The sequence below is a fragment of the Mus pahari genome, chromosome X, assembly GCF_900095145.1.
Source record: "Mus pahari chromosome X, PAHARI_EIJ_v1.1, whole genome shotgun sequence".
Lineage (NCBI taxonomy): Eukaryota > Metazoa > Chordata > Mammalia > Rodentia > Muridae > Mus > Mus pahari.
The window spans coordinates 89,738,584-89,749,705 of NC_034613.1; the positions used below are offsets into that span (position 1 = coordinate 89,738,584).

General features: G+C 47.6%; 1 protein-coding gene across 1 annotated transcript in view; it reads right to left on the minus strand.

The window, feature by feature from the left end:
- Slc16a2 (solute carrier family 16 member 2) overlaps positions 1-9,729 on the minus strand; it is a 118,110-nt gene extending 108,381 nt beyond the window's left edge. The window contains exon 1 of the mRNA XM_021187930.2: positions 9,124-9,729. Within this exon, the coding sequence (XP_021043589.1) occupies positions 9,124-9,577 (454 nt within the window). The 5' untranslated portion in view covers positions 9,578-9,729. The remainder of the gene's footprint in view (positions 1-9,123) is intronic.
- Between the last annotated feature and the right edge of the window lie 1,393 nt (positions 9,730-11,122).

An 11,122-nucleotide genomic window follows, 5' to 3' on the forward strand; every position in this document is an offset into this window, starting at 1 on the left:
TTACCTCAGTCTCTTAGCTGGGAGCAGATTGGGGACAGACACCAGGACCTTTGTATATGCTAGGCAAATGCTCTGCCATCGACCTATAACTTTGGGCCTTTAGCTCAGATATTTGAATAGCTAAAAATCAGGATGTTTACTTGTGGTGTATTTAAAATCCTTGTCTTAAAGAAGGGCTTATGGTTTACATTTTGTTACAAGCAATGAAAGAAAAATGTATCAGGCATGGTGGCATATACTTAGAGTCTCAACACTTGATATCTGAGGCAGGAGGATCATCACCATGAGTTCAAGGACAGCCTGAGCTATAGAGCAAGGTCCTTGTCTCAAAGCAACAAAATAAAGCCATTTCCTCAGACAACTAACTGGCCTTAATGGAGGCTTCTTAAGTGGCCACTGAAATGCACGCTTGAAACTACTACTGCCGTCCTCTGTGACCTCAGCTCTCTGGGGATATCCTGTTTAAAACACAAGGAAACTGGCCTACTCCAGAGCTGAACACAAAGGAGCAAGTCTCCTTATAAACTTAATGTCCCCTGGCTCAGACCTTCTGACCCTAAATATCCCTTTCTTTCTTCCTTACTATCTGCAAGAAAACAAGACTCCCTGGAGGAAATGACACCCTAACTCCATCCACCATCCGCCCCTCAGCCCTAGCAATTCCCACTGAAAAACTCAGCCCTTGATAGAATGAGGTTTGTGAGCTCTTGCCAAGTGCTGTAAATATTTCCACATGCCTTGTTTCCTTGAATGTATATGGGATCTGGGATCTGGCCCCTCCTCTGCTTGGGCTCTCCTAGGGCTGAGGAACAAAGAAAACACAACCAGTCCAGTCTTTAGTTTTAGGACATCAGAGCAAACTGCAGACAAATCCATAGAGGAAATGGTGAAGAGATGGAATGGAAAATGAGAGGACAGGAAGAGATATTTAGAGACACATTTTGACAAAAGCATAGTGACTTCATTCCTAGGGCCTGAGCAAGGATCATCATACCAACAACAGTGATCATAATCTACAAAGACCTTTTACAAACACACAGTCATGTCTCATCCTGACAGAGATATCAAATTAAACACTGCTTGCTGAGGACAGCTTTGTGGTCTTTGTATGTGGGACTTCTGCATCCTAGAAAGGTTATGTGATTTGTTCAGGACTAAAGATCAAAGAGGTGACAAATTGTCTTACACTTTTTGAACTTTAAGAATTATGATTCTTTGCACACTCACTCTGGGTACAGTGAGATGGGTGGTGAGAAGATTATGTCCTGTATCACAAGACTGCCCAACCTTTGTTTACTAACCCTCATCTCCCTTTCTTATAAGGATGCCTAGAAGAAGCAGGAAGGAGAAAACTCCAAAGTAGTGTCCCAAGGCAGGTGCTCCCACATAGCGCTATGTGTTAAATCAGGGTCAAAAAGCAGGAGTTCTGGGCTTAGACTGTTGAGATCCAAATCCTGGCTTTTGCCACATAAACCTGAACATGATACTTCTGATCCTTGATTTATCTACAAAATGCAGGAAGTAGTGGTACCTATATGATTAGACTGTTGAGAATTCATGGTACTTTCCATAGAACTAATTGCTGTTAATTAATGTCAGTTAATGTTGCTTATCACAGCTATGCTAATTGCTATCATTAGGGTGTTCAGCAGAAGTATGGAACTAAAGGACAAAGAAATTCCACTGTGGAATGCAGCTCCATACTGCCCCCCCGCCCAACACCGCAGTGGCAAGAAGGATGTCAGGGAGTTATCTCCAGTCTTCTTCTTCTTTTTTTTTTTTATTATTATTATTTTCTTTATTTACATTTCAAATGCTATCCCGAAAGTTTCCCATACCCCTCCCCCCACCTCTGTTCCCCTACCCACCCACTCCCACTACTTGGCCCAGGCCTTGCCTTGTGCTAGGTCATATAGAGTTTGGAAGACCAAGGAGCCTCTATTCCCACTGATGGCCGATTAGGTCATCTTCTGCTACAAATGCAGCTAGAAACACAAACCCAGGGGGTACTAGTTAGTTCCTGTTGTTGTTCCACCTACAGGGTTGCAGCCCCCTTCAGGTACTTGGGTACTTTCTCTAGCTCCTCCATTGGGTATCTCCAGTCTTCTATCCAATTCTTCTATCCATGTCACTGGCATGCGTGACATGGACCATTAACAGAAGAATCTTTTTGTTTGTAAGCTCGGTAACCTGAACAAGTGACTAAAACCATGACCTCAATCTCATAGACACCATGTTTGAAGGAGCTCTACTAATAGGCCAGTTAGACATTATCTATCCCACTATACACACAAGCACACGGGTCTGAGCACATGGGTGCATGTACATGCCATTAGAGCTGGGGTAAATTGTGGATGGGTAGGATCTCCAGGATAAGTTAAGCAAAGAACCTATATGGGGACTGGTTATCCAGCAACATCTGCTTTCCTTGTTTCTGCCCAAGCTCATAGAAACAGGAAAAGCAACTAACCCAGGAACTACTCTTTCCTCTCTCTGCCCTCCCTAAACTATTTTTTTTTCTTTTTATTCTTGGTGACTTGAGTATCTGCTTCCTTCCTTCTCTCATCTCTCTACAGCCAACTGTGTGCATCTTTTGTTGGCAAAAAGAGAGATGATAGGAGCTTAATGTAGTATAAACCAGAACCCGAAAGCTAAACCCAGTCTGGAGTTCTAGGGGCATAGGAGATGGACAACAGTGATGGTGAGAATTTAAAGCAAAAGCGGGATTTCTTGATTTTTATTAAGACTCAACCATAACAATACCTCTTAGGTTGGGTGCTTAGGGCTGTGAAAGGAGAAGGTATGGAAATGGCCCAACAGGATTCAGAACAGCTAGAATGCTAGAGGTGATTTCTGTACCCTTGAGTTGCCTTCTCTCAGAGTGAAAAATAAGAGAGGGGAGAAAAGAAAAAAAGAGAGGCCTTGGTATATGTGTGTGTGTATACACATACACACACTTGTGTGGCAAGGGACAGCCAAGTTTGCACTTTTCTTTTATCAACCCTACAAGTGAAAGTGGAGAACAGAGAAGGACAAGACTGCTATGATGAAGCAGTTACATGCCACATTCTCCACCCACCTTCAGAGCACGTCCTTTAATACCACTGAAGTCAGAGATGTCTGCAGTGACCACAGCTCCCTTCTCAGCAACATTTGAATTCTAGGTAGCATGCAGAATAGGGGGAAATGTGATATAGAGTGGAATTTGTGATAAATGTTTCCTAGTCTCATAACTGGGGAGTAGGAAATGGGTCTGGACCAAGAAATATGACCCAGCCAGGCTGATCGTACTCTCCATCCTCTTAACCTAGCATGTTTTCTAGGCTGGATATTTTGTTTCTCTGTCACATTAAATTTAACTCTGTAGAAAGATATGGTAAGACTTCTTTCTAATGTAATATTCACAACATATGAATGATGGTATACATGTGCACATATATGCATGTTTTAAGAACAAGGCCTTGATACCACATATGGTTGTGCATGCTTGTAATCTGATTAGTCAGGAGGTAGAGGCAGGAGGATCACTGCAAGTTTGAGGACCACTTGTTTTAAGTAGTGAGTTCTTGTCTCAAAAGATAATCAATCAAACATGTAAACAAAACAGGTCCTTTTCTCTAGGGTTTACACACTCAATCCCAAATGAGAGTTCAAGTCAAGAGATCACACTCCATCATGCGCACAATCTAAAACAAAGAAACAAACAAATTCTTTTTAATACACACACACACACACACACACACAAAACTCCATGGCATTTGGTTGTTGGGAGGAGCAGGGCACTCTCCTGAGAAACTGGACTTCTNAAAAGGTGGAGACAGCATCTCTTACATACGTCTGCAAATGTTAATAGTCTAGCTGCTTGCTTTATTTCACAAAAATGTTGCCAAATGACAAGAAAATAAAGGTCCTGTGTAAAAGGAAAGCACTCCATGCCTGGAGCCTCATTAGGCACTCTCAGTCAAACTGAGAGCAAAGCCAAAGTTGACCAGGGATAACAGGCATGCCTCTCAACCTTCTCCAAGACTCTCCAAGAATACCCAAGCCAGCTACAAAGATAACCTGTCTGAAGCCCCGCCCCCTCCCCAGTTTGGAAGCTCTGTATCACATTCAGAAATCTTAGTTTCCACTTCTAGCCTGAAGTAACAGAAAACAAAGGTCACACTGACCATGCATTTATGAGAAATGAGAGCAAGCTGTAGGAAATTAAGTTTTACGAGAGGGGCCCAGAGCTGGAGAGTTGGCTCTGTGGTTAAAAGCACTTGTTGCAAAGGGTCCAAACTCTATTCCCATCACCCACATGGAGGCTCATCACCTCCTAGGGCACCAGGCACACATTAGATGCACAGATGTACACGCAGGCAAGACACTTACACACAAAATAATAAAAGTAAATCTAGATATTTTTAAAGAGAGGGGTCCAAGCTGAGGCCCGAGGGAGTGATTTCAGTTTAATACTTTTGAGGAACAGATTTGAATACTGGGAAAGAGCATCATACATACTAGCAGCACGCCAAGTTGAGAGTTCTTTTCGAAATCCAGTTCTCTGGAGAGCAGAACATTGTGGGAAAAATATGTGTAGGCTCAGAGTTGCTCTTACATACTGAACAAAATGGAGCTGGTCTTTTTAAAGATGCACAAATTTTAAAGCCCCATAGTCTTAAAAAAACAAAAACAAAAACAAACAAACAGATAAAGTAGAAAAATGGTGTCCACCTGGTTTTCGTCACTTTCCTAATATACTCCCAACTTACCTAACTGCCCCTTCAGGAAGCTTATCAAAGTTTTCTTTGCATGTCAAAACTTATACTAGGTGAGTAGTAAAGAATGAGCTATCACACAACTCTAGAAGGATATGAGGTTGGGGTTAAAAATTTCACATAGTTTTCTTTCTTCTTTTACAGATAGGTAATTGAGGTACAGAGCAAATTGAGATCACAGGCTTTGTAACTCCTAGCTGCTATCACTGAGATAATCAGTTTGGGGGCTGTGTTCAGGTTTGGCCTGAGGTCTCACTCTTAGATTTAGAGTAAGTTTCACTCGACAATACCACTAGGCAGGAGGAAGAGGAGTCGTTTACAATGAGCATTTGAGGCCACTGGACAGTGAGACGAAGATCCAGGTGTACCCAGCTGCCAGCTCCAACAAGCATTTCTTGTTTGGTTTTTTAGTGCCCCAGTCTTTGTAGCATGAACCAGGGTCACAGATTGGGACCCACCCACTTTGGTTGGAGAGGATGCAGAGGAATGATTTGAAGGATGCCTAGCCATTGGCCCTGTGGCCTAAAGCACCAACATGACCTTGCTCTGCTGGACAGCAGGCAGAAGCCTTCGGCCAACCTCTGGATTGACAGATGTTTACTCAAAAGATACCTCAATCTCAAAGTCAACGATTTACTAGTAAACCCAATGAGACACTGAAGCAAGTAGCTAAAAACACTATGATGAGAAGAAAGACAGCTGGCTTGCTTCTACCCCTAGTCACTTTAAAGCATAGTAGATTGGTTTGCGTATGCAGAGAAAGTTGTTTGTTTGTTTTCTCCACCAGGGTAGATCACCAACCTAAGCCAGTAGTGAACCTTCCTTACTATTGTCCACTTTTTTTAGTAGTGAGAGCCCTAGCCTTGCCTCCCTCAGGAATTTCCAAGGACTGTACCTCTCAACTCCCTGAATAAAAGGACCTCTCATCATGTATGGCTCAGTGGTAAACTGGAAATGAAGGAGCACTTTAAAACAGACTTTAGTTTGGATCCAGTGTTAGCAACTCTGGCTAAATCTGCCTCATCTGCTCAACTTAAACCTCAACCTTGCCTCTACTTAGGGTTTGAAGAGTGAGCTAGGGCTAGCAACCAATACAATCTTGTTCCAATTTCCCATCATAAGGGTCATCTGTTGTCCCAAGAAACCATACTTGGTCTTTATATCCCACAAAATTGTCTGGCTGCCTCCTGTCCTATCTGATCCCTTTTCTGGGCTGGAGAGATCCTTAATCTTCTGTGAATTCTACAAAAGTCTACGCTTTCTTCTTTCCTGTTCTTCCCCCCTCACCCCCCACCTACCCCCAGCCTAGACCTCAGTTATTTGTCTCATTCTCAAAAACCCTTTGCCATCAGTCCTCTCAGACCTAGCTCCTAGGGAGACTTGGCTTCCCTTAAATGAGCCGAAGAAAGGACACAAACGATATACCTGGAGAAGCACCAGAACCTCAAAGCCACAGGATTCACAAAGATTGTATATTACCTGTTCTAGGACAGCCCAAACTCCACTTTCTCCCTATCTGTTCCTTGACCTGTGCCAGAGAGGCCCTGTTTGGAATTGTCTTGTAGACATCGAAATTACCTTTCTCTGGGACTTTCACTACTTCAGAACCTTAGACCCAATAAGCCATTACATATACCTTCATGGCTAGACAGTGTTAGGTCTAACAAAAAACAAAAAAACAAAAAACAAAACAAAAAAAACAAAAACAAAAACAAAAAAACTTGGGTTGCAGAGTATCTCCAAATACAAATTAATAGATTGTCAGGAATGAATGTCATGTAAGACATTGTATTAATAGAAATAAACAATATACCAACTTCCTTAAATGTCCTCCCAGACTGGTTATTGGGCAAATGCTGGCTCATAAAGACAGTAGCAAAATACTAAGTTTTTCCCTGTTTCATATTCCAGGGTTGTGACATAGGTGACCACCAAACTCTGAATAGACTGAAGAAATTGAATGCAGGCAAAGATGTTCGGAATAGCAAGATCTAAATTGTGACTTGGGCAAAGTATGGTGGCATATGCTTATAATCCTAGCACTGGAGAATTTGAAGCAGGAGGACTATCACAAGTAGAAAGCTATTGTGGGCGGCCCAGCAAATTCTAGGTCACCCAAGGCTACATGGCAAGAGCCTGCCCGATAGTCAATAAACAGTAGCTCCAGAAATCTGAGGGTCTCAAGAAAGGTAGTTCTGAGGATGAAATGTTTCTGTAAAATATTTACAAGAATGTAGTACGGTGTTACTGACTTCCCAAATAAAAACAGAGGCATTTTGCAAAGGCTCAGTATCAAAAATAACTTCAGTGAAATCATGATATATACCACAACAAGGACCCGCGCCAAAGTATTCTCAGACCCTTGGGACATACCAAAGTCCTTTCTGTCTCTTCCTGACCTATACTCTCCATAGTTTAAGCCAGTAACTCCAGTTCCTCAGTGGACTAGTCTGTGTTGGCATACACACTAGCCCCACCTCTGCAAAGACCTCCAGCTGCACTGTGAGGTATTGACCGGAAAGTCCCTGCCAGCCCTCCCCCTGAGTCTCCTATGATCACCTACTTTGAAGTCTGTTCCCCAGCAGTGAACCTCTTCCTGGTAAAATAGTGGTTTTTCCAAGTTTTATTGCATGCTCCTAAGGCCCCAGCGCTAGGCCTGATCACATCACGTAAATACAGGGGCCTAATTTCAGCTCAGCCTCTACTGCTTCCCTTTAAATTTCCGCCTAAACTTTGCCACTGACCCTGAAGGCCACTAGCCTGCCTTAAACCACAAGGCAACTCTCAGCAGGTGCTCCCCCAACCCCCCAGTAACCAAGGCAACACCCTGAGGGCCTAGCCTGGCTGCTTTCCCAAGAGCCCCTAATCTGCATCAAAGCAGGAAAAAGGTGGTCCCAGGGAGTATAGAAGCAGCCTTCCACCCTGAAGTTGTCCCATGGGGTCCAGGGACCCCTCCACTACAGGACCCTGTAGTCTAGGTTGTTATGGACTGCCATTTACAGCCGCTGAGTACACTTGAGATTTTCTCAAGTGGGCCCTGTATACTGCATCGGTGCCAATGGGTCACAAGGTCTGAGGCACAAGAGTCCCAAAGCCCCTTCTGCCAGACAGCTCAGCGAAGCTGAAAACGACACACCTCCTTGATTGAGGGAGGGTATGTCTAACTGTAATCCACGGTGGGCATCCCAGAGTTCAAGGTTTCGATTTCATTTGATCGTCCAAGAGTACCCTCTTTTGGAGGTTAGCAAGAGAGGACCCCCCAGAACTCCAGGGGGACGCTATGTTTTCCACTTTTTCCCAAGTAGTGTGCACACCTCCAGCTATCCTAACAGCTCAGAGAGGGAGCCAGATTTTCATGAAAGGTTATCTCAAGCTCCCAGCTAGGTTCAGGAACCTCTCATCAGAACAGCTGAGGGATTTCTGCAGAGCGCACAGTCTGAGTTTCCGGAGGTCACTGGAGGGTCTCCGTGCTAGAGAATCTGCTCACAGCCACGTGCCTGTAAGGTGAGGGCTATGTCTCCAACCCTGCCGAGTCTTGGGGATGCCCGAGTCAGTTCCAAGTCAAAGCTGGAGTGATGGGTCAACATTCTAACTTCAGGAAGAAAGAAACCCCCATCCGATAACGGAGATGTGGGGCTCCAGAAACCGCGCAGCCGAGGTGCGGACTGAGTTGCAGGACCCATTCTGTATCCCTCCTTCCTGCCTCCTTTGAGACTCGGCTTCCATTGCACAGCGAGCCGCTTGCTCCCCGGAACGGCAGGCGAACGCACGGCCTGACTGGGCCATACCCACAGCAAGCAGAGACGCGCGCACAACGCCCCCCCCCCCTGTACTCCTCCCTTTCTCTCCGGCAACACACACGCCTGCCATGTGTTAACTCTGAGCGAAGAGTCATCAGGATTCCTGAAAGTGGGTTTTGACAGAAAACCGCTCTGATCCCCGAAAGGAACAGGGGCTGCTGCGGGGACCCATTGTTTGGTGCTTCTCTTGGAGCCCTTCAACCTTCATACTGTCCTGTCTACATGATTTTGCTTCCCGCTCCCGCCCCCAAATCCTCCAAGTATTTTCCCCAGCACACATGGGCAAAGTACTTTAAACAATCTAAAAGGTGAGTCTGGATTTGTCCCAGGGCAAAAAGTTCATTGCTCGCCTATAAGCAATGATTGCTCCAGTTCTCACCCCCCGGGACCACTTCAGCCTAGGTCTCCATTGCCCAAGCTGCCCAGAACCCTGCAACCCATGCCCTAGCAAGAAGGAGTGAGAAAGGCGATTGAAAGGGCACCTTAGACCAACAGGTATGGGGATGACGGTGGGGGCGGACGCCCTTGTCCACAATGCCAGGTGGGGCACGTGGGCCACTCACCTGCTTGGAACTCCACTTGGCGATTTTTCTCTTTTTCCTCCTCTAGTAGCATGGAGTAGAGGATACCAACAGAGTTATGGATGCCGAAGATGGAGCCGTTGCACCAGGTGGCTGCAAACACCACTATCCAGCCGAAGCCACCTTCGGGAGGCTGAAAGCCACGCGCCGTGCCTCGGGTCTCCACAGTGGGCGTGGGCTCGGGTTCTTGCACTGGCTCAGCCTCAAAGCCCAGCTCTGGCAGGGGTGCAGGATCGGGAAGGGGTTGGGGCTCGGGCTCAGGCTGAGGCTCGGGCGGGGGCACTGGCACTGGCACCGGCTCGGGCTCGGGCTCCGGTTCGGGCTCCGGCTCTGGCTCCGGCTCGGGCACAGGACTACACACCGGCTCCTGATATTCCTGGTTTGCCTCCTGACAGGGCCCCTCAGCTTCCTCGCTCGCTGGGCTTGGCAGCGCCATCGCGGCTAGGGGGACTGACTGTGTCTTGCCGGAGGGAGCCGGAGGAGCTGTTGTCTGGCTGGTACTTGTTTCTGCTGCTACTGCTCCTGCTGCTCTGAGCACTGCCGCCGCCGCTGCCTGAGCCCCTGCCTCCTCCTCCTCCCAGCGCCCGAGCTGGCCAGCCTGTCCCGCGACAGACGGTCCCTCAAGCCCTCTCCTTCTCCTCCCCCGTCCAACCCCCCTCCTCGTCTCCCCACGTCATCTCTCTCTCCTCCCCCTCCTCCTCCCTCCCACCTCTTCCTCAACAGGCAGCCGCTACAACCTCGCTCTTCTCCCCAGCCCTTCCTCCTCTTACTCGCCTACCTACTCTAGCCGCTGCTGCCGCCCCAAACTCCCTTTTCAAATTACTGACTCCTTTTCTTGTTCAGATGCTTGGAAGACGAATTAAATTAGTAAAAGGAGCAGAAACTACCCTTTTACCCTACCTTCTCCTCCCCACAGGTCCCAGAACCCACAGATCAACCTCTAGCCTCCAAGGAAGACCCTGCCTGTTCCTTGAGTCCACTCCCTCTTGCTTTCAAGCAACTTGCAGCTAGATTGGTCCTGGGAACCCCAAGACTAGAGCTGGTCCGTGACAGACCCCACCCTGTCCTCGGGAGTCCCTGCGTTCCCACTTGGACTGGAGATCGGTGACCTAGAGAGTGCAGCCTGGGACAGAGGGTGGGCACAATCTTATCAAGCCTGGAACTTAGACCCCCCACAGACCCGCGCACCCCTCAGAGTCTCCCCCTACCCCCGCGCTTCCCGGCAAATCCCTGGCGGGACTGAGGGGAGGAGGCGCAGCGGGGCCCGCCCCTCCGGGCAGTCAATCAGGGCTTTGTTTGCGCCAACCTGGAGCCCAGAGGAGCCACAGAGGGCCGGGTCTAGGCTTGGCCAGGGCAAACTCTGGGCCAGGGGCCGGGCCAGAAAAGGAGGGAGGCAAGAAGGCACCAGAGGGGGCCGGGCCCAGGCCCCGGCGGGACACAGAGCACAGTTCAGGTTACTCTTGGTTCTCTGTTCCAGAGAGCAAGAAATGGGGTCCAGATCTAGCTGCCACTTTGGTCAAGGGCAGCCCAGCTCCTGACATCCTGATCAGGCTGGACCCTTGGGCCTGGACCTCTGCTTTTAAGAGTACAGAGGGATATCTTTCCACCACCACCTCTCTCTTACACCCACACTTCAGGCAGGAACCTCAGAGTCCCACTGGATGTCCAAGACTCAGTAAGGGAAAGTTTGGGGGAAGGGGACTCTGCCTTGCTGGTGAGCCACAATGCACGAGCTCAACTCTCACCTACTTGGTGATTCCAAGCAACTCTGCCTCCCCTAAGGGTCTGCGCTTGCACTAGCAAAGAGGGTGAACGCCAGTTCCATTTTACCTCGGATCTGACTAACGTTTCTGCTAGGTGAAACTGCCTGCCGGCTGGAAACACAACTAAAGGCTCCGGGGCTCCATCTGATGCCAACGAACACAGTCTTTAAGCACCTGAGAACAGGCACAGTTGGGTGGCAGGCAGGACAGGGATGTCC